The sequence below is a fragment of the Lucilia cuprina genome, chromosome 3 (assembly GCF_022045245.1).
Source record: "Lucilia cuprina isolate Lc7/37 chromosome 3, ASM2204524v1, whole genome shotgun sequence".
NCBI classification, from domain to species: domain Eukaryota; kingdom Metazoa; phylum Arthropoda; class Insecta; order Diptera; family Calliphoridae; genus Lucilia; species Lucilia cuprina.
In genome coordinates, this window is record NC_060951.1 from 31042879 (window position 1) to 31067389 (window position 24511).

The 24511-nt window shown below is 32.4% G+C and overlaps 5 protein-coding genes across 5 annotated transcripts in view; 2 read left to right on the forward strand and 3 right to left on the reverse strand.

The window, feature by feature from the left end:
- Positions 1–13184: 13184 nt before the first annotated feature.
- Positions 13185–14563, forward strand: LOC111680349 (probable 28S ribosomal protein S25, mitochondrial). Its single transcript, XM_023441985.2, has 3 exons — positions 13185–13429; positions 13492–13686; positions 14223–14563. The coding sequence occupies exons 1-3, from the start codon at positions 13293–13295 to the stop codon at positions 14392–14394; spliced, it is 504 nt and encodes a 167-aa protein (XP_023297753.2). The 5' UTR covers positions 13185–13292; the 3' UTR covers positions 14395–14563.
- Positions 14436–15609, reverse strand: LOC111680350 (probable RNA-binding protein 18). The gene is made up of 5 exons (XM_046946173.1): positions 15474–15609; positions 15329–15402; positions 15119–15239; positions 14939–15031; positions 14436–14879 (listed from the first exon to the last, which is right to left on the reverse strand). Exons 1-5 carry the CDS (start codon positions 15474–15476, stop codon positions 14577–14579), a joined length of 594 nt encoding a protein of 197 aa, XP_046802129.1. The 5' UTR covers positions 15477–15609; the 3' UTR covers positions 14436–14576.
- A 471-nt stretch (positions 15610–16080) lies between these two features.
- On the forward strand, positions 16081–22541 carry LOC111680345 (autophagy-related protein 2 homolog A). Its single transcript, XM_023441981.2, has one exon. The coding sequence runs from the start codon at positions 16240–16242 to the stop codon at positions 22294–22296; it is 6057 nt and encodes a 2018-aa protein (XP_023297749.2). The 5' UTR covers positions 16081–16239; the 3' UTR covers positions 22297–22541.
- Positions 22542–23014: 473 nt separating this feature from the next.
- On the reverse strand, positions 23015–24248 carry LOC111680356 (nucleoside diphosphate kinase 6). Its single transcript, XM_023441991.2, has 2 exons — positions 23964–24248; positions 23015–23904 (listed from the first exon to the last, which is right to left on the reverse strand). Exons 1-2 carry the CDS (start codon positions 24161–24163, stop codon positions 23661–23663), a joined length of 444 nt encoding a protein of 147 aa, XP_023297759.2. The 5' UTR covers positions 24164–24248; the 3' UTR covers positions 23015–23660.
- The window catches only part of LOC111680343 (b(0,+)-type amino acid transporter 1), a 1935-nt gene continuing 1644 nt past the window's right edge, over positions 24221–24511 (reverse strand). Inside the window, exon 5 of the mRNA XM_046947033.1 lies at positions 24221–24335. Coding sequence (XP_046802989.1) covers positions 24221–24335 — 115 coding nt within the window. The remainder of the gene's footprint in view (positions 24336–24511) is intronic.

A 24511-nucleotide genomic window follows, 5' to 3' on the forward strand; every position in this document is an offset into this window, starting at 1 on the left:
GTAATATTTCTGTATATAAGAGCAATACATGTACCAAATTGTTTATCGATATCTGAATTTAGTAATGAGTTATGCGCGTTTAAGTGATTTTCGGGAGGGGACCTTGTATGGGAGCTATGACCAAATATGGACCGATCCAAAGAAACTTCCATGGTTATATTTCAGCATATAAAAGCAATATTTGTACCAAATTTTATATCAATATCTTGATTTAGTAATGAGTTATGCGAGTTTAAATGATTTTCGGGAGGGGACCTTGTATGGGAGCTATGACCAATTATGGACCGATCCAAAAAATCTTCCATAGTAATATTTCCGTATATAAGAGCAATACTTGTACCAAATTTTATATCCATATCTTAATTTACTAATGAGTTATGCGAGTTTACGTGATTTTCGGGAGGGGACCTTGTATGGGAGCTTTGACCAAATATGGACCGATCCAAAGAAACTTCCATTGTTATATTTCAGTATATAAAGGCAATACTTGTACCAAATTTTATATCAATATCTTGATTTAGTAATGAGTTATGCGAGTTTAAGTGATTTTCGGGAGGGGACCTTGTATGGGAGCTATGACCAATTATGGACCGATCCAAAAAAGCTTTCATAGTAATATTTCTGTATATAAAAGCAATAATTGTACCAAATTTTATATCGATATCTTAATTTACTAATGAATTATGTGCGTTTAGGTGATTTTCGGGAGGGGACCTTATATGGGAGCTATGACCAAATATGGACCGATCCAAAAAATCTTTCATTGTAATATTTCTGTATATAAAAGCAATACTAGTACCAAATTTTATGTGGATACCTTAATTAAGTAATGAGTTATGTGCGTTTTAGTTTTTCGGGAGGGGACCTTGTATGGGAGCCATGACCAATTATGGACCGATCCAAAAAAGCTTTCATTGTAATATTTCTGTATATAAGAGCAATACTTGTACCAAATTTTATATCGATATCTTAATTTGGTAATGAGTTATGCGCGATTAAGTGATTTTCGGGAGGGGACCTTGTATGGGAGCTATGACAAAATATGGACCGATCCAAGAAATCTTTCATTGTAATATTTCTGTATATAAAAGCAATACTTGTACCAAATTTTATATCGATATCTTGATTTACTAATAAGTTATGCGTGTTTAACTGATTTTCGGGAGGGGACCTTGTATGGGAGCTATGACCAATTATGGACCGAATCAAAAAAGCTTTCATTGTAATATTTCTGTATATAAGAGCAATACTTGTATCAAATTTTATATCGATATCTTAATTTAGTAATGAGTTATGCGCGTTTAAGTGATTTTCGGGAGGGGCCCTTGTATGGGAGCTATGACCAATTATGGACCCATTCAAAAAATTTTTCCTTTGTATAAATTCTATTGTCACAAAACTTTAATTTCTAAAATTTTGTGAAGATGTCGACATTACGACGGATGTTATTAACAAAAAACCAAATTTCCGGGAATTTGTACTTTTGTATGGGAGGTATATGAAATTGTGGGCCGATTCTAGCGATTTTACGCAGAGATTAAGCTCTTGTATGGAAACGAATGTATGCCGATTTTTATGGAATTATCTTGCATAGTTTTTGAGAAAATTGCATCAGAATGTGTAAAAAATGCCTATTTTTTCGAGGTTGTTTCAAATTTTGATTCATAACTTTTCCCGATGTGAACCGATTTTGCCCATTTTCAATACCAAACAATTTAGGAAAACTAAGAACATTTTGGGTGAATTTGGTTAACTTCTATTGCTTCGTTTTATCGTGAGCGTGTTTTACACAGACAGACGGACAGACGGACATAGCTAGATCGACTCAGAATTTGATAAGGACCCAGAATATATATACTTTGTTGGGTCTTAGATGAATATTTCTTGGTGTTACACACGGAATGTCAAAGTTATATATACCCTCTATCACCACTTATGGTGGAGGGTATAATAAACAACGCAATAAAAACTACTTACCTACATCAAAATATTCGAACAGAATTTACAAAAACAAAACAAAAAGAAAATACACAACTCAATGACGCCAACAGCATCCAAACATAAAAAATACACAGCTGAATAAAACCAAATACAAATACGCACATGTACATATTTATCCAATTCACAGTGTCGTTGTTGCTTTTTTAACAAAGCATGAAAAAATGTAGCTTTTTTGATGAAATTTTCAGAGGTTGTCTTGGATTTTTGCTCATATCTCCGTTATTTATAGACCGATTTTGCTGATTTTAAACAGCGATCTTCTCGAAAGCATGTCTTACTGAATTATTGAAGATTCGGATCTCGCCGATATCTGGGGACCTCTAAAACTGATTTCAACAGACAGACGGACAGACAGACAGGCAGACAGACAGAAGGATCCAGAATATATATACTTCATAGGGTCGGAAAATTATATTATAGAAATTACAAACGGAATGACAAACTTATATATACCCTTCTCACGAAGGTGAAGGGTATAAAAATGGATAACAAATTTGAAATAGTCCCTAGTAGATAAGTAGAAGTAGAAATATTAAGAAGAATACCTACATTATAATATGTAAATATGCATGTACTTATGTATATTTAAATAATAAAAGGGTTTTTTTTATAAATGTATGTAATTTCTACATTTCTAAACGCTTTTATTGTTTAACATAATATTTTGAATCAGTTTATAATCAAAGTTTTTATAACAATTACATTAATACGACCGACGCCAAACCACCAAATTTTATCTATGACCTATACTCACTATCAAAATAGATGGATTTTGTCATTCCGTTTATAATTCATCTTAGCAGTTATTAAATTTAAATACTATCTTGATACGTTGGAATCACAATTTAGACCTGAGTGTTAGTCTCTGTTTATAAGTTTTTTCTTGGAGTAAAAACGAGCCATATCGGCCCAAGATAGCTCCCGCTCATAATTGACTCTAAACACACTTATATGGTTTCCCTTAGAAAATCCAGGAAAAACTTTACTTTCCCGGTAAGTAGGCAAGTAATATTAAAACAATGAAGAAGTACTTACTTTTGGGGTGAATAATTACTTGCCTGTTCGATGAGGTTCAAAAAATATCTTCTTTATAAGGTGCTTACCCGACTTCCCCGGACTTTAAAAATTAAAACTGATATCAACTATGATTTGAACCACAAACGTTGGATAGATGCTTAATATAATTGGACTAATTCTCTAGATAATTGGCTACAAATCCCATTCAAAAAAAGTTAAATTGTGTTATTTATAACGACCACTCATTACCAGGTAATGATTGTATAACTACATGATCAAGAATATTAAATACCAATATTTGAAGATTTTTTTTGCTGAGGCTGGATCTATAATAGCAATATAGTAAGAAACTTCGACAGAAACAAGTTTTATAAAAACCACGTGCTAAGGATCGGTTTATAACTGACAAGACCTCCCCCTAAAAGGTCTCCTTCTGCTTACTGGCGTAATAATTGCTTACTATTGTATATAACTAAAATTTTATAATCAACGGTCCGTAAGTCCATCTTTTTTTAATTTTTCGGCCCAAAAATTTGGCGGTCTTTGATTTCTTTTCAAAAGATGTAGAGACAAAGCCAAAGATTTTTGTGTATTCCGCAAGTGGTGACATTCTTGGGTTAAAATATCATTTATACTTACACCACTCTAGTGGGGTGTAAGCTCAGGCACTATTTACAAATGTAAATATTTTATAATGTATTTCTCGTAAACAAGCGTATTGGTGCCAGAGCTAGGGTTAAAGTATACCAATCGGCTTAGAATCGTTTTCTGAGTCGATTAAGCTTTGTCCGTCCGTCTGACAGGCTGGCTGTCCACATAAACCTTGTACAGATAATTGGATGAAATTTTACACTCACGCTTTTTTGGCCCAAGGACAGAGCCTTTTGAAAATGGTTAAATCGGTCCATTATTTCGCCTAGCCCCCATATAACCGTACCCCCCGAATAATGCCTTTGGGCCTTGACCTAATAGATCTTTAAGTTAAAAGATCGATTATGTCAACAAAAGTCGGCAAAACTTAGTTTTATAGAATTTTAAATGACACTACCAACTTCTGTAATGATCGGGCCTCATTTGCCTCTAGACCCCATACTAACTTTCATTCAGAAAATGATTTGAAGATCAAAATTCACTTATAAACACTAATAAAACTTTTAAATTCTACATAAATAACTTAGAAGAAGACGTAAATTCGTCTACCAACATTTATAAGGAAAAACCCATATTTACCCCCACTCCCCTGTGAGCCCTCTTATAGAAAATTTCTTTTTTGTCCACAATAAGTAAAAACATTCCCGAATAAAGTTAAAAACAAATTAAATGCTTTATTTTTTTAAAAATAATTCAAATTTGTAACATACTGATTGCTGTAGGGTATCATATGGTCGACCATGCCCAACTATGCATTCATACTTGTTCTCTATCGCATTCGATTATAATCGAACACAACCGTATAGGAATATCGATTAACGAAACTTCTTCATCCAAGAATGGATCGAGTATTGCTCAATTTTTAGTATACTATACCACCCAGAGTGTGGGAATTAGGAACACATTTCGATATTAACACGTAAGAGGTTATAGCCTGAATTACACCCCCTTCCCCCGTTTTAGCCGTTTTAATTTCTTATGGAAAGTGTTAAAGCTATGACCATAGTCGTCTTAGCTTTCTTAAGTATTAATCTATTTTCTTCCGACCCTATTCTAGACGATACCTTGCTATGTATGTTCCTCCCTTTGAACACTATTTAGAAGAGTCCTTTTATTTTGAAATAAATTTACTCAAGTATGTGTGTGTATATTTGCATCTAAAACATCCACAGACATAATTTAAGTAAAACATAAATATTTTATGTGGTATCTGTATGATATTATTAGGTTCATTAGGAGTCACCCATTAATGAGGCATATTCTGTCCGTGGAGGTGAAATTTACATAACAGATAATATTTGTTTGCTATCAATAAGTAATAAGCAATATCGTTACACGTTTTCATAAAACGTGACCAGACGTGAATAGTGTTTGAATACTTATAATATTTTTAATAATACCGCAATCAGGATGAACTTTTATATATTAAGACGTTATGCTTTTCATATTTTACTTTATCTACCATATGGGGGGAGAGGTCATTTTACAAAAATATAAAAAAAAATAGTAAAGGACATTGCTATCTTGTTTTGCTCCATCCTAATACAGTCTAATACGAACAAACAATAAGAATTTCCAAAATATTTACAAAAACATGTTTAACGCACAAATATTCCTACGATCTCCTTTGTAATATTTATAAAATTTTCAGTTTCAGACTTGAGTAACAGACTAGTACCTAAGTATGTACATATTTTTTCAAGTGTCTTTAGACTATGAGACTTTACGTATGGAAAATCCAAGTATAATACCTACATTTAACAAGTAAGAGTGTTATATTCGGCTATGCCGAATCTTTTATACCCACCATCAAATCACTGATATATAAATGAACTTTGATATTTTGAATATTTTATTATATATCGATATTAATAAGAACATCAGGGTAACATTTGAAAGAGGTCAATTAATGGGGGTTTTACTATTGACAGTGCTAATTTTTATAGCGAGTAGGGGTATTTATACATACATATATGGACCAATTCTCATAAAAGTTTGTAGGAAGATTTCAGTTCCTTATTTGTTAAAAATTTCATCGATCTACTTGCATTTTGAAGCCATTAAGGAGCATTAAAGTCATAAAATATGGTAGTAAGAGTTTAAATCAAAATTGTTTTATGTCGAGTTGCATTTCGGTATTCGTATTTTTCGCGTCATTTTCTGGGGCGGAATTTATATGGGGGACTGATACTCATAAAAATTGATAGAAAGATTTCGGTTCCTATAAAAGAGATAGAGGTATTAGCTTAAACGAAACTAGTTTATGTCGAATTTCATAAATCTACTAGTATTTTTAAGCCAGTACTAAAGCTCAGTACTGGCTTATCATTTCCTGAAGGGGCCTTATATGGGGGTAGCGTCAATTATAGACCGATCTCCGTAAAATTTTGTAGAACGATCTTGGTTACTACAGGTCAGGTTTATATCGAATTCCATCGCTTTACTCGTTTTTTATTACTTTACTCGTATTATGGACCGATATACATAAAATTTGGTTGAGAGATATTGGCTTGCATAAAACTTATGTGTGTCGAATTTCATCGCTATATTCCCATTTTTGAGCCAGTAATGAGCGTTAAGGTCATTTTCTGAAGGGGACCTTTATGGGGGGTAGGGTCAATTATGGACCGATCCACATAAAATTTCATAGAGAGGTTTTGGCTAGTAAAAACCTTACTTATGTCAAATTTCATGACCTTGTGAAATTTTGTGCTATTTGCTTCATAAACAACGAATTTGTGAATATTTGAAGCTATTTATACAATATTCTGGGGGGTACGGTTGTATGGGAGCTATGTGAAATCGTTGACCGATTTTGCCCATTTTCAATACCAAACACTTCTGATCAATAAAATATATTTTGGGAAAATTTCATCTCAATATCTCTTATTTTGTGGACGCTATCGTGCCAACAACAGACAGACGGACAGACGGACGGACATGGCCCAGAATATATATACTTTATGGGGTCTTAGAGCAATATTTCGATGTGTTACACACGGAATGACAAAATCAATATACCCCCCATCTTTTTTGATGGTGGGTATAAAAATAATAAAAGTAGTTTACACTTTCGGTATAACACAATAACAAAGTAAGATGGAAACAGCTGTTTCACTTTTTAAGGGCACTTCACACGATCACACTTTACGTACGTAAAGTCTAATGAAAAGAGAATAAAAGTCGTATGCTTTATAGTTTTTTTAGTGTTTACACGATTGGTATAAAACAATAACAAAGTAAGATGAAAACAGCTGTTTTTGCATGTGTTTACATAAAAGTACATCCCTGATCTTATGCGATCTGCTTGTCTCAATAAATTAAGAAAGCCATACGACTGTAAAATTTTTCATCCGTATTCGCTCTCAATATGTGATTTCATTACATATTGCGTTTCACAAAATTTTGACAGATCATATTACTCGTGTAAAGCCGGCTTTATATGTATTTACTTAAAAATACATCCTTGATCTAATGCGACTTGTTTGTTTTTTAAAACATTAAAAAATTAAAAGATTCATACGACTGTCAAATGTTTCGTTCGAATTTTCCTTTTAGACGATGAGACTGTTATGAAAGTTAATATTATTTGTAGTAACTGGCTTTAATAAATAGTTACTCATAGATTCGGTCGACTATGAATGGAGGAAATTATATCTGAAAGGTTGAAAAGAAAATGTTTGTTACAAGTCAATTATGTGGAATACCCTTTAAATTATGTAAAAAGATAGTGGCCTCCGGTAGTTTAGTGGTTAGTGTTCTAGTCTGGTAGACCGGAGGTGGTGGTTTCGGTTTCCACATGTGGCACTGGTTAAGGAGCGCACAACAGGCCCGATAGAGGCCTAGGTGTAAGAAAAACGTTCAAATATATTTCTCTCGAGAGAGAGAGAGAGATTTCAGTCCGATCGAAATATTTAAATTTAAAGAGAGAAAAATAAATTTCTCTCATGAAAAATTAGTTTTCGGGAATTTTATAATCGCCCAGCACTTCGACAAAGAGTTAATGCATCCAAAAAATACAGTGATATCAATTAACGTCTAATCTCTTGGTTGGTTCTAATTCTCACTTATTAAAACTTTATTGTAGGCCTGCCAGATTTGCCGATTTATCGGCATTTTGACGATTTTATACCAAAAATTTAACAAATTGCCGATTTCGCGATTTTTGCTACAAAAATGACGATTTTTACCTTATTAAATAAATGGTAACATTATTCATTTTTATTAATTTTGGCAACTCCAAATACCTTAACTATGTTAATAGCAAAATAAATATTTTATTTTATTAAAGAGTGAAAAGGATGGACATATATGCATTTACTTTGAGTTTACTACTTTTTTGTTTTGAAAATATCCAACTATGAAGAATAAAAGGAGCAAAACAAAACAAAAATCTAAAAAAATCTAACGGTTCTTTTTAACTAAAATAGAAAAGAATACGTGTGAAGTGAAAAATTTTGTATTTTAATATAAAATTAATAATATTTTAAACAAAATGCTTCGATATTTAAAAAAAAAATGTAAACGTAAGTAAATATTGAAACTACATAAAATAAAGATGAATAATAGTAATGAAATCGTGTATTTTAATAGAAAACAGAACAGATGATGAAGATGCTGGCACTTCAAATAAACAATCACCGGTAAGTATTTTAAATATAAACAATGAATATTAAACATATTCAATAAAATTTGTTTATTAGGTTGACAAGAAAAAAAGAAAGCTCAAGGAAGATTGGATAGATTCCGATATGAAATGCTGGGCGGAAAAAAGAAATGAATCCTTCTTTTGCAAGTTGTGTAACGTTTCGCTTAAAGCATCGTCAGGAAAAACAGATCTTTTAGTACATGCACAGACCAACAAACATATATCAGCTTCTAATGCCATTTCAGCTCAAAAAAAGATAGACAAAGTTTTTAATGAAAATAAATATTCTACAAAAAAGGCTGAAATAAAAATGGCTTTATTTATAGTGGAGCATTACCTGCCGTTCATGGTTGCGGATCATTTGGTAAACGTATGTCAGAGTTCATTTTCCGACTCGGATATTGCCACAAATATGTCTTTGGGACGTACTAAAGCTAATGCCATTGTTAAAAACGTCATTCGAAAGAAACAATTTTCAACTGTTTGTGAACTTTTAAGAAACAATAAGTTTTCTCTATGCGTGGATGAATCTACTGATTTGTCTAATACAAAATCATTATGCTTGGTCGTCCGAGTATGTTTTGATTTTAATATACAAGATTTATTCTTTGGATTGCTTAAAGTTCAGGAATGTGACGCTAAAAGCTTGTATAAATTAATCGTAGATCATTTTACAGAAAACAATATTAACTACAGGATGAATATGGTGGGGTTTGCTGCTGCAAAGCTGTTAAAAGATGATATACCCGATTTGTTCATAATAAAATGTGTTTGCCATTCACTTGCTTTATGCGCATCTTACGCATGTTTGCAGCTTCCATCTGAAGTAGAAACCCTGACAAAAAACATTTACAATTACTTATCGAATAGCCCCAAGAGATTTTACCAATTCCAAGCCATTTAAGAATTATTGGAAATTAAACCTAAAAAAATATTGCATCCATGCCAAACCAGATGGTTGTCCCTAGAAGCAGTGGTGGTAAGAATTTTAAATTTGTTTGAACCATTAAAAATCTATTTTTCATTCGCTGCTAATGTTGATGACATTGATAACGCTAAAAATATTTTAGATAATTTAAACGATTCCAATCAAATTTATTTGTCATTCCTAAAATATATTTTAAAAATTGTGAATAAAATAAATAAGGTTTTTCAAAGCGAATCAACAGAGATTCATACCTTATATAATCAAATGGAAAGGCTTGTTAAAATAATCTTAAGTAATTTTATAAAACATTGTAACATAAACATTGATGAAATTTATTTAACAGATTTTATGGACAAAAATAATTTTTTGGATACCGATAAAGTTTATTTGGGTCTTTATGCCAGTGAATTAATTTTGAAAACGAAACTTAGTAAATTTGAAATTTTAAAAATTAAAAATAACTGTACAAATTTTTACATTGAGCTTTTGAATCAAATTTTAAAACGTTTTAATTTCGAAAGTAAAAGTTTTAAATCTTTGAATATAATAAATCCTATATTCGTCATGGAAAGGAAATATAATTCATGTATTGAAATTCTGAGTGAGTTTCCAAACATAGTATCTGAGGATGAAAAACAAATATTGGACTCTGAATTCAGAGAAATAAAATTTTTTAATTTTAAAGAAATTTTTCAAATATGTATTTACAAAAAAAATAAATTTCTTTCCAAGACTTATATAATGTCTTACTTAATTTATAATAAAAAAGTTTAAACTTAATTGATCTCATTTATAATATATGATAACTGTAACGATGTGTATATTAAATTAATATGAATGATTTTCTTTGTTTTCTTTTTAATAAAAATGTTTGAAATCGTATATAAGGAGTGTTTTTATAAATTGCCGATTTTTTGGGACAAATTTGCCGATTTTTCTTTAAAAGTATCTGGCACCCCTGCTTTATTGTTCCTTTTGTATACATGAGAGAGGACACCAAAAAAATAGCTTTTTGTCTATCTCTTAGTAATCTATGAGGTGACGATTGACTTTCTCATAGGACAAGCATGTGTTACAAAAGCTAGTTACTAGTCACAAATGAAATTATTTCAAAAACTCGTTTTATGGACAATTTTCTTAAAAAAAGTTTTTGAACAAAACAGTTTTTGAAAACATGGGATCTATACAAAATGAAACTTAATTAAAACGACAGTCTTCTATACAAAATTGTCTAAAAAAGTCTGTTTACAATTATAAAACAGTTTCAAAAGTTCATTTCATAGAAAATCTTGTTTAATTCTTATATCAAATTAATAATTTCAAATGTAAATTTACCTTTTTTGAAAAGTAACTGATTTTTTTCTGCTTTTCTGTAATCATTTTCTTTTAACACCAATAATTTGCACTTAACTTTGACTTCATATAAAAACAGACCGTAGAAGGAGCATTCTAAAATTTAGTTTTTTTTTATTTTATTTTTACTTATTTTTAATTCTTTCATCTATATTTAATTATTTTATTATAAAACATAAGTATTACATTTTTAACTTTAGCCAAAAAGCACTTTAAACACTTTTTCCTTTTTATTAACAAAACAGGCCATAGTTGGAGCTTTTACTTTATATAACATTTATATACACTTTATTTTCCTCCCTGCTCTCTTTTCTTTCTCTTCACATATAACTTCCACTTGTCACAAATTGCAATAAAAAACTATTTTACATAAAAAAAAACTTCAACAAGAGAGAATTTGCAAGAACAATGAATACATATTTTTTCTTCACGACTGCGCTGCCGGCAGTACTTTTTTCTTCACAACAACTTGTTTTCTTAAACTATTACCGCAAATTATTAACGAAATTTAATATTTTCTCAAACAACTTTTTATAATTTACATTTCTACCCAATCTTTGTAAAAATTTAAACACTTTTATATTTTTAAACTTTTTCCTTATTTCGACACTACCGGAAGACGAACGTATTATTAAGACATCACACTAAGAACTGATAAACAAAACGTGAAACGGAAAGAGTTTAGTGGAGTAAAGAAAAAGCAAAAAAAGACAGTTTGTATGCGCAAATAGCTCATTTTACTTTTGCCTCGCATGAGAGTAAGCAGAGGAAATGGCAATAAGACGAAAAGTTAAAATTTGCTAATAATCTTGGGGTTGAAATAAATAATGAAATCAACAGGTTTAAATGTATTTAATATTAACTGTCGAGAAAGAGCAAACCTATTATAATTGCAATAAACAGAGTAAATTTTTTGAGAGAGGTATTGTAGGTATGCAACAATTTTAGTGATAGATAGATAGATAGATAGATAGATAGATAGATAGATAGATAGATAGATAGATAGATAGATAGATAGATAGATAGATAGATAGATAGATAGATAGATAGATAGATAGATAGATAGATAGATAGATAGATAGATAGATAGATAGATAGATAGATAGATAGATAGATAGATAGATAGATAGATAGATAGATAGATAGATAGATAGATAGATAGATAGATAGATAGATCAATTCTTGCAATACCACAAAGATCCTTATCATATTCTTTGTACCTTAAAAACAAAGTTATTTCCTTTAAAACCTGTTAAAAAGTTACCTCCAACATAATTAACTGTCAACATTTTTGGTCGTGCTTTACCTACACGTAGTAGAAAAATTGTTCATTCAAAAAATCGCCAAAAATAGTTGGCCATTAGTCTTATGACTTGCACTTGACATGTGGTAAATGCATTTATTGTGTTCCTTATGGCAGTCAGTCGTCATATATGTATATTTTACTACAAGAAAATGGTAAAAATTCAGGGAAAAGTACCAACTACAAAAAATGAAATTGTGATGACCAAAGCAATTTCTTCTGGTTTTGGTGAAGTTTTAAATTTGCATACAAAGAAGATTGTATAAGATTTTTTTAATGTTTTTTTGTTAGTTAAGTATGTGGTATCAACATTATAATGACATCAAATGAGGGTTTTTTTATATGTTGTCGCACATGCACAAATGTGTAGTACATATACATGTGTGCAGTATATGTGTTTACATGTAAAAACTTTGCAAAAACCATTTTCGATACGAAAAACCAAATCTTCCACAGTGCGCCAGATCTTCTAATAGGCCTTCAACGGAAGACCGTGTAATAGATATTTTTGAGTAAAACTTCTATCAGCCCCTGACACAGAGTTTTTAGAATTTGTTGTGATTGCAGAGGTGTGAGTTGAGTAAGTAATATAAGGAAGTTAGACTTCTTCGATGTTGTAGCGGAATGCGTTATACGCATAATATATGACTTGAAATCATTGTGAAAGTACTTGTGAAAGTACTTGCCCTGATAAACTGAAAATAAATGAAATTCAAGAAGTCACCAACAAATCTGGGATTATTGACAAAAATTGCATTTTTTTATATTTTATCAAAAAATTGGAGATGTTTTTAATATGTTTTCACATAAATATATAAAAAAGAACATTGTTTATCAGGTTTTTTGTCGTTGGTCTTCGCGGAGCACCTAGAATTCTTTTACGGATCACTAGCAGTCCGCGGAACCGTTGTTCTAAAAGCAGCCAGAAGGCGAACACTTGACTGGCATGACATACAATTGAATTTATTTTACAGCGGATGTGCTTGTGTCTGCCAAATAATGCTAAAGCCGGGGTCCACACTACGCGTCTTCGATTTGTTTTATATTTTAAGGAATACATGAATAAATGAATGTTTTATTTTTCCCTATCCCTGCACAATTTCTCATACAACTTTTGTGCTTGCTCTAAATTATATACAAAATCCCAATTTTTTATCACTCAAATTCCGTTTTTATTTAAAATCTTTGAAAATTTTAAAATTAAGCGTATTTGAGAACTTAGCCGGCTTACAGTCGATTTTAAGCCGCCGCCGTTAACTTTAGTGTCAGCCGCCTTTAACATTTGTCGTCGCAGGGCTTTGTATTTCACATGCATTTCTAGACAGTTGGTCAATTTCTTACAAATATTTCTTATTTTTTTCAATAAAAACATTAAATAAAATCCAAACAAAATGCCGTTCATGAAAGGAAGAGCTCCCATACGTCGTACCCTAGAGTATTTGAATGCCGGCAAATTGGTTTTAAAAAATAAAGTGAAAATATTCAGTGTCAATTACAATACCTACGGTGAACATCATGATGGTGCTAGGTGAGTAGAATACGTAACATTGATAAATTGTTGATTTATTTTATTAATTTTTATTTTAATAGAGATTTTGTTTTCTGGAATATACCTCAAGTTCAATACAAAAATCCTCAAGTTCAAGTTGTTACTTTTAAAAATATGACACCCTCTCCCTTTGTAAGATGTTATTTTGAGGATGGTCGTGATATGTTGATTGATGTGGACAGTAAGAATAGACATGAAATTGAGGAGCACTTGATGAGAGTGGTTGGCAAGACAAAGTAAGTAGGCGATGAAAGGAACTGTATTATTATCTTTACGAGGGTTTTTAAGAAGCGTTTCAAATTTTTCGAAATTTCTTTTAGGAAATTTATCATTTAAAAAATTACTAGCAAATTTTTGAAAAATTCTCTTTTTTATAGAAAATTTTCAAAAATTTCTGTTTTTATAGAAAAATTTTAAAAAAATCTCTTTCTGTAAAAAAATTTTAGAAAAATTCTATTTTTATAGAACATTTTTGATAAATCCACATTTAATAGAACATTTTTTTAATTTTTTTTAAAGAAAAATTTTCAAAAATTTTCTTTTTATAGAATATTTTTGAAAATTACTTATTGAATTGAAAATTAAACAAAACTCCTTTAATATAAAATTTTTTAAATGTCTTTTTTGAAAAATTTTCTGGAATATTAATGAAAATTTCACTTATTTAAATAAAAAATTCAAAATAGTGTTCATTTTAAAAAAAATATAAATTTTTCCACAAATTTCGATTAATTGAAGTTTTAAACATTTGTTTTATTTCCCTATTTTTTAGAGAACAACTTGATGCTGAAGCCAGATTAGCCGAGAGTAAAGACAATCCCGCCAACTTTGGTTATGGCTGCAATCGCCATTGTATTTGTGAAATTCCTGGTCAAGTACCCTGCCCTGGCACAGTACCTTTGCCCGAAAGAATGCGTGGTAAATTTATATTTGCCCCCAAATAAAAACTGTTAATAAATTATTAATTACTTAAACAAAAAAAAAAAAAAAAAAAAAAAATAAGTTTATTTTAGTAGAAATTAAAGATGTAATGATGACATACAAACATTGTTAAAGATGTAAGAAATGAAATGAGAGTAAAATTAAAGTCCAGATTGTTTCTAAAGAAAAAAACCTAAACTTATTTCTATCTTCTTTTGGGCCTTTGATGGCGATTATATGGACCCGAGCTGCTTTTATGATATGTTCTCCTTTGGGACGTGGTGCAGGCTCCACTACTATCACGATCTTTATTGAATTGATACTTTTGTATAAGAGGTACTTCACAGGCTAAAGATTGATTAAATTCTAAATCATCTTTTTGGCTTTCTAAGATTTTAAGTTTTTGTTCGATGGCTTTTATGGCTTCTTCTTTGCTAATTTTGCCTTCCTTCTTGCCAGTGCCGAGTGCAGGTATTTCTATTTTTGGTTTGGGACGTTCTAGTTCATCCTGTAAAAGGCAATGTATACCTTAATAATTTGAGATGTGTTATTTATTAACAAACTTACATAATTCACATTTTTGGCCAATCTCACTGCTATGGGACGATTTAATACCATATGACCATTAAGTTTGCCCAAAGCTCTAATGGCACCTTCAGCCTGAAAGTTATATGTCAAAATTACACAGTTTAGTAACAATATTAAACAAATTTTAGATATATTTTCAGAATTTTCTATATTCCTTACCTGTGCAAAAGTTACAAATGCATAACCTCTCGATTGACCCTGTAACGGGCCACCTTTATGGAACAGCATATCAAATTTTTCAATGGCACCGCATTTTTGCACAATTTTCAAAAGTTGAAACCCATAGTTTTGAAAGGAATTTAGAAAATGTTTACAAATTAGCTTTTATTTTATAATAATTAAACAAACAACTCATTTTAAACAACTTACTCGCTTAGCCTGGGATCCAAATTTCCTACCCAAATGCGTCGCTCTTCCAAAACGCTTGAAGTGCTAGTTGAAGCCTTTAAGTTAAAAAAAAAATAAAGATTAATAAACTAAAAATATCTATTTATTCATTTTGTATAAAATTTACCATTAACTTTGTTATTTTTAGCAAAGAAATACGAATTTTTACATAGAAACACTAAAATTGCTGGAAATTTTTACGATAATAAATCAATACGCTCACCAGCTGTCAAGTATATTATGCCATCAAATGTTGCCAGATGTAAGACATTTTCGTTTGTTTATGTTTTAATTTAGAGTTGCATTTTATGGTAGTAAAAAAGGTTTAATTTATTTTGAAATTAATAAATTTTAAATTTGTTGTAATTTAAGTTGATAGTAGCAGCCACCCAATGGTGGCTGCTACTTTTGATTTTTTGAATTTCTCAAAAACTAAATTTTTAAAAATGTACTAAATTATTCGTTTGAAATATATGTCATAAATTTATGTATATATTTTAGATTTGGGTTGTTTCCCGCATACGCGATTGCTGAAATTAAACCCCTAAAATTTCGAAAGTCCAAAAATCTCATCTTACTGGATTCATTTGGAAGGCAAACAATTTCTCCTATTCAGCTTTTAGATCCAGTGACTTTAGTGTTTAAAAAAACATAGCCGGCCTAAAGACGATTTAAAGCCGTCGCTAAAATTAAGAGTATTTGCCGTTGCTGACGTTTATGCTTGTCGGCGCAGATCTTTGACGACGATTTCTTTGTTGAAAAATATACGCATTAAAAACAATACAACAATAATAATAATAATAGAAAACAAGTTAGAAAGATTTGATAAAAACGCATAATTTTATATTTAAATTAAAAGTAAATTTAAGAAAAAGAAACATAAATAGTGGAATATGTCATGGTTTAATGTGTGGGACGGTCTGAAGAATAAAACATGTCGCTATTTATTGCAACGTTATTTAGGACAATTCCTAGACGAAAAACTAAATCTTGAACAACTCAACATTGAGCTGTATAATGGAAAGGCTACAATTAAGAATGTATCACTGCGTGTAGAGGCTCTCAATGAACTGTTGGATGCACAAGGCTGGCCCTTTGAATTTACTGACGGTCAAATTGGTTTGCTGACCGTGTCAGTGCCGTGGAATGCATTAATGACCAATGATAGTTCTATTGAGGCATCGGATGTGGTGTTGTGTTTAAGGCCAGTAAAAAGGGCCCATGAGGGTCATGAGTCTATGATAGAGTCGATGTGGTCATCGGTGAGTAGTTCCCTGCAATTGGCTGAAGAGTGTATGCGTCAAGAGGAGGAGGAAGAAGATGAGTCAGAATGTACTAGTAGAGGTGTTGCGACAGGAACTATAGCAGGTTTAGAGAAGTTTGCTGAAACTATAGACAATGTTTTAAACCGAATACAAGCAAAATTTTCTAATATTACTCTAAAAATTGAATATCCCTGCCATTATAGGCTAAGGGGAGTGGCTTTAATTTTACATTTAAATGAGTTATTCTATAAAAATGAAACAGGCAATGAGAAAATGCCCCAAATGTCGAGTGCTGAGAGTACAAATACACAAAGTGAACATTTGAATAGATTGCCTACGTATGCTAAACACTCGGTTAAACTGACAGGAGTGTCCATGTTTACGCAAGAAAATTGGATATCGGAAAGTGAATGTCAAGTTCAGCACGAAGATATTCCCATTTTACAGTTTATGGGCCAGCAAAATTTGCAGATAAAAGTAAAACAATCAGAAGAAATAACGGGGCCAAAGATATGTTTCGATGTGGAACTAGGAGCTATATGCGCTATATTCTCACCACGTCAATTGCAACTGTTGACCCATTTTCTTGAGGCATTTAGTGAAGACGAATCTTATAGAAAACCACGTACCGCTACGTATAATCCAGAAGAATTTGAACTACAAAGAGAGCAGCAGGAAAGATACGATAGTAATTTGGCCCATGGCAATTTAAATATGTGGAATTGTCCTCCATCCAATGTGAAAACCACACCCACTAGCAATTTGTATCGTAATTGTGAAAATTATTGTGATTCGGTAGCATCTTCTTCACTTAGTTCCAGTACCATAACAAGTGTCTCACGATATCAACGCAAAGCCCCAAATATAGATTCCTCTGCAGAAATTTCCAATTTTGTGATAAAAGTGTCCGCATTGGTAGGAGTTATTTTACATGAAGACATTCTAGTAGAATCCAATTCAAATTCTCATCAACACTTCTGGAATGAACGTAGTCTTAAAGAACTGCTAACAATTGCACAAAGTTTCTTCACGTATGCGGCCCAGACTTCGGTGGAACGTGAGCTAAGCAGTCCCAGTTTGTATTGTAGTAAAAATCATTTATTCCTTAGACTAAATCCCATAGTGGCGGAAGGTAAACAAAATCGCAATCAAAATATCTTACAAATCAGCACCAGCATTTCAGCTACCAAGGTAGAATTGTGTGAGGTATTAGAGCAGCAGGTGACACACTTGCTAAGATTTAATCGCAATAAGAACTGTTTCAATGGATATCAAATAAGACCAGAATTCACCATGAATTTCAGCACCAGCAATTGCATTAAAATGAAAAAGAATAGCCGTACAAATATAGACATAATGCTAGAGGAGAATATTTTAGAGTTTGATATAACAATAATAGATCGTTTGGGTTCATTTTTTGCTCCATCACCCTATGTTAATTACTCTTCCCAAGTAGCACAGTCTAACTTAAAAGAAGATTTAAATACTGGTAACAGAACCGAACTAACCATCAACTGCGCTTTGTTAGATTTGAAACTACGTTTTCCCATTGTCGACTTAAGACCTTTACATGATCCTTTACGTGTACCCTGGTGGAAACAAAATATACGTACTGATTATCTTCTATTACGTTTTGCAAAGTTAAAAGTAATCCTTTGTGAAAGCAGATTAAAATTGTATGGATCACAAATCGAAATATTATATGCGGAAACGGATGACTTACAAAATCACTTACTAACCGCTACCTATGATAAACAACTAAACAAGCCACTAATGGAAAACTATCCTAGTATTTTAATAGACTTTGCTGAAAGAAACTTTGCTTCATTAGAAACCAATAGCGAAACTAAACTCCCCTTTAGTTCCAAAAGACATTGCCGGCAAAGCAGCACATCGTCTTATAACAACAAAATGGAAAATGATTTAACGGAAAACATTTTGCTGCCGGGAGAAAAACATGAAATAGATGAATTCTGTGAAACTACCATGGCCAATTCGGAAATACAAGTAAAATTAAATTTTCCTCATGTAGATTTTATAATAGAATCCAAACAATTATATGAGGTTATATACAATCGACTTAATAGCGATCTATTTATGTGGGAGCCTTCCTGTCCTTATATCACAAAATCTTCAGCTATGGACTCGCAACAACAAATGGGTCAAAGTCTTTTAAATATGGGTTTAATGGATTCCGTTTATATCTCAGCCATAGCACAAAATGATGAGTCTTTTGCAACCGCTACTCATAGTCTTAGCAGCAGTAAGCCTCCCTTAGTTTTTGAGCAAAGCGATCAAAGTGATGATAACCAAGAGCAGGAAGAAGATTTGGAAATAGATGAGGACGATGATGGTATTTCGGTCAAGCAACAGCAGCCGCCTCAAACGTTTGCCGCCAAAATGTCACAACACAATTGTTCGGTGGAAATATTATTGGGTAAAGTTTCGGGTTCTTGTTTTGTGCCAGTGCGTGATAATGATAAACATGTTTTGCCTCAAGTGTGCGGCAAGTTCCTGCTTAATGTTGAAAAAGTAAAAATATTTTTGGTGGCTGGTTTTAAAAGTGATTTGAATCTTTCCTATTTGTGCACACAAATTAATAGCGGTGAAATCTATCATTGCGGCATAGTGCCCATGAATACCCCTTTAAGATTTGATCATCAGGCTAAAGTTGAAGATTTTATGCAGTCTACTCTTTACAAAATACCCCTTGGTTTAACTAAAGGTATAGTCGTACCAGAGCAGGACAATGACATGTTTTCCATAGTCATAGAAATGAAAAAGAATCCTCAACAAAGAATCAAAAGGATTAAAATAACGGCCGGAATACATTACACCACATTGCGCTATAATCCTTCTAGCCCTTCTTTGTATTGGTTAAACCAACTAATTGATTTCCTAGATGTGGTAGATTATCCCATAGAGGGCTATAAAGCCTTTAGTGTTTTGTCAGAAATGCAGCTACACTTGTGGGATTGTGCCATAGATTTTCGTCCGGAGAATTTCTCTTATCGTGCCGTTTTGGAATTGTTTTATTTCTCGATCTGCAGCAACATAATACCCTCAATGCCGTGCTGTAATTTACGTTTTGTATTGGAGGAATGTGTTTTGTCATTAGCGCCCTATGAGGAATCGTTACATAAGAAATATCCCTGTTATATGGTTTCGTTTATAGACGCCAAAAGTCTTGTGCCGGTTTTGGATGTGGGTTTGTTGGATATTTCATTGCGTTTAAATGATGAGGACTCTGATAAATGTCCTACCTTCGATTTGAGATGTTCCATTCACGATGTACATTTTCGCACTTGTTATGATTCGGGAAGTGCCTTTGCTCAACTCATTGGCTATATGGCAAATAATACGAATCCCTCTAATGAACAAACAAATCTTAAAGAGCAATCTTTGCAATCTTCATTAAGTTCGGAGTCAGATTTCTTTTTATCACAAACCGAGCAGCAGTTGACGAAAGAGATAACCAAAAAACAACAAGAACGTGTTAACATACTAATGGCTGAAGCGGTGCAAGAGTCGCCGGAAGAAAGCTGTACTTTAGAAACCATTGATGAAGAAGAACCAATAAGAGGAAAAGATGAACTTAAATTGTTTTATTTTCCCGATGAAAACAATAAACATCTGATTAAACAGGAGGCAAATGTCACCACAGAAACAATGGAAAAATCTACTCTTAATACTGCCAGCAGCAGTAAAGAAACCCTACCAACTTTACCCATCATAAAAGCGGAATTTGGCGAGATCACAGAGGAGGATAACGCCTTGTTCGAAGAACTACACAATGGCTCCTCCAATGAGGAAGACTACTGTATAATAGCCGAGGAAGAACATGCTTTTGTGAATACTAAATTATCTACTGGTGCTGTTGAGGTATCTGATGATCCTTTAATGATTGTTGACAATCATTTCTGTCTGCCCTCGTCTTCCAGTAATGATCTACTGCGAACTCCCACTAATTTTCCCATGCCCGAACAACGTTATACTCTTTGCGAAATGACCTTTACCTGGCACTTGTATGGTGGTCATGATTTTCCCACTACCTCATCTTCTGCTGGGGGAAAAACACCCGCTACAACAGCATCAGCAGGCACAGGAGGAGAAACAAGTGCAAACAAAACTGCCATGTCAGATACCTATCGCCAGGGTGTGTTCTATGCCAACGAATCGTCTCACCTGCCACAGGTGAAGAAACCTAAAGAAAAACTCACCTGGAAGTCGGTGGGTGGCAGCTCACGCAATCATGAAGTCCTGGTGGAAATGCAATTTACAAAAGTTAGATTTTCCTATGAAGTGTATCCCCGCCACACTATGTATGCCTCTAGGCAAGTGCTAATGGTGAATGAAATCGAAATACGTGATCGTTTGCAAAGTTCCGAAATCAACAAGTTTCTCTACAATGCCAATACGAAAAGTTTTAGCAATCGTAGGAATCAACACATGGTATTGGTTAAAGCTATCCACGTACGACCCAATCCTCAGCAAAGTAATAATCAAGAATGTTCACTGCGCATCTCACTGTGCCCGTTGCGTGTACACATCGATCAAGATACTCTGGAGTTTTTAACTGACTTTTTCACCAATTTCGGTAAAGCCTGTGACAAAGACAACTCAACGGACAAGTCAACAGAAGAAGGCAAACCTTCTAAACTCGCTGTAGCTAAAACAGAAGTTCCCATTATGACAATCACTGAAGATGAACAAGAAATTCCCGATGCTGTAAATGATCTAAGGGCACGTCGTATTGTTAATGAAAATATTTCTCTACTAATCGATGAACAGGAAAGTGCCGACAGTCGTTCCATTAAATCGGACAATAGTGTGATGTCAGCTTCGCCGGAAGTGAATAATGCTCCCATATATTTCCGAGAAATTGTTTTCACCCCAGATGTATCCATACGTTTCGATTATCATGGCCGAAGAGTTGAACTTTCCAAGGGACCTATAGCTGGCCTATTAATGGGCCTAGGTCAACTACAATGTTCCGAAATTATTTTACGTAAAATCGTGTATAGACGTGGCCTACTGGGCTTTGAAAAAGTGTGTAATTATCTGTGCAAAGAATGGTTAAGGGATATAAAACGTAATCAATTGCCCAAGATCTTATCGGGAGTGGGTCCTACTTATGCTTTTGTACAGCTATTCCAAGGTATCTACGACTTGTTTTGGTTACCCATAGAACACTATCAAAAAGATGGCCGTTTGATAAGAGGCCTACAATTGGGTGCCCAAAGTTTTAGTGCACGCACTATTTTGGCGGCTCTAGAAATCACTTCTAGACTCATACAACTTTTACAATTTACAGCAGAAACTGCATTCGATATGGTTTCCTCTGGGCCCTCAGTCCGTCAATCCAAGAAAAGCAAACGAGGCCGCAAAAAACGTCATAATCGCCCCAAAGATATACGTGAGGGCGTAGCCAACGCCTATCAAATACTCAAAGAAGGCATCAATGATTCAGCGAATAATCTCATTGAAACAGCAGCAGCCGAACATGATCAGAAAGGTTTGACAGGTGCTGTTGGAGCCGTTATGCGTCAAGTTCCCCAACTGGTGGTATGTCCCGCGGTCTTGGCTACCCAAGCCACCACTAATATATTGGGCGGTGTTAAGAGTTCTTTGGTACCTGAAGCAAAACTCGAAGCAAAGGAAAAATGGAAAGATGACAATTGTTAATAAAAAAAACTTTAAATCTGATTTAACTTTAACGTCGAATAGAATAAGAAAGTGTGGAATTCTTCTTCAAAATATATTGAAGTTATATTATTATTTTCAAAACAAAGGTGCACATCAAATTATAGTTAAGATACATATAAATATACATATATTTTACTTATTGTTATTTTTTACTTCTGCCTTATACATAATACATTACTTATATATACATTAAAAAAAGTAAATAAATGTTTTTATCAATATTACAATGGAAGTGGCGGTATATAGAGTAGACTTTAAATATACGAAGGAACATACAATATAGATAGATAGATAGATAGATAGATAGATAGATAGATAGATAGATAGATAGATAGATAGATAGAAAGATAGATAGATAGATAGATAGATAGATAGATAGATAGATAGATAGATAGATAGATAGATAGATAGATAGATAGATAGATAGATAGATCGATCGATCGATAGATAGATCGATCGATAGATCGATCGATAAATAGATAGGTAGATAGATAGATAGATAGATAGATAGCTATATAGATAGATAGATAGATAGATAGATAGATAGATAGATAGATAGATAGATCGAAAGATAGATAGATAGATAGATAGATAGATAGATAGATAGATAGATAGATAGATAGATATATAGATAGATATATAGATAGATAGATATATAGATAGATAGATATATAAATAGATAGATCGAAAGATAGATAGGTAGATAGATTGATAGTTAGATATATTTTTCCAAAAATACATTACATATCAAACAAACATACAAATCTTCTGTTTTTCTTTCAATCTCATAAAATTTGAGATAATTTTCTGATCCATGCAGAAATTAATGTCGAGTGCTATAAATTTATTCAACAATTTATTAAATAAAAAGTAAAGAATGCTGGAGAAGCTGTTCCACCACATCTCCCGATTATATTTTTTAATATGTTCTTGTGAAGATCTTGAATCTGTTTCTCACAGAGAAATGACGATCGGAATATCTTTTCGAAAGCTGATAAACCTAACCGAAAACATGATCCACATTAGCTATTTTGCTTCGCAGAATATTATTCAGATACATTTCTAAATCTCTTCATATATAGTTTCAATGTGAAATGTAGTCTATATCTCCACTGTTGGAAGTACATATTTACGTTTCCAACTTCCAAATAGAAGATTAAATTCATTTTCTTTTACTAAAACACTTTGAAAAAGTCGTTACTTTTTTCTATAGATTGCAAATAAATACTCTTTACGTTGCTTATTCATACTTTGCATAAAATAAGCGATTTTTTCAACGCCACAAAGACAACACCCACAGCTGAAGCAAAAAAATTAACACCCAGATGTTTTTTTTACACCCATCAGCTGTTCTCTGATGTTAAGACATCTTTATTGAATTCTGGAAATAATATTGATATTTCCCTTAAAGCAGATTCCACACTATCTGAACCATGGCAAGCATTGCGGGTATCCGAAAGACCATAAATGGCTCTTATACAGTCAGGATTTGAATACACTGCCTTATAGACTTTAGTGGGACCCATTAAACCTCTCCACTTAGATATGCTGCCTTGAGATTGTAATATTAAAGCATAACTGGGACCACTGGAAAAAGACATTCACTTAGAAAATTGTTTTAAAAAGTTAATTATACTCATTCTCACCTTCCCATAAAGGTTGTTAAACGATTATAAAAGAATTTACCCTTGTGCTCTTCATAAAACTTTTCCGACAGTTGTTTCGTAATGTGCACTTCTTTGGAGTCCAGTATTTTAAAATGTTCTTTTATTAAACTTTTTAAAGCCCGGAAGGCTACTGTATTACGCACTACATGAGGTTTAATAATGGCCAGTGTGATTTCCATTTTAATTTTGTTTATTTTTCTATAATTATAATTAATTTTTCTTTATAACTGCAAAATTTACAGTTTGTTTTGGTTTTCAGCTTCCGTTTTTACAGTGACAGTTAGAAACGTGATGACAACTTGAGCGTATTGATTAATATAGAGCGATTTTTTGTATAAGAAAAAATATACACTGAGAGAAATAATATAATAATAATGTAATAGTAATATATAGTAGATAGTAATATATATTTGTTATATTTCAAATAGATAGAAAGATAGATAGATAGATAGATAGATAGATAGATAGATAGATAGATAGATAGATAGATAGATAGATAGATAGATAGATAAATAGATAGATAGATA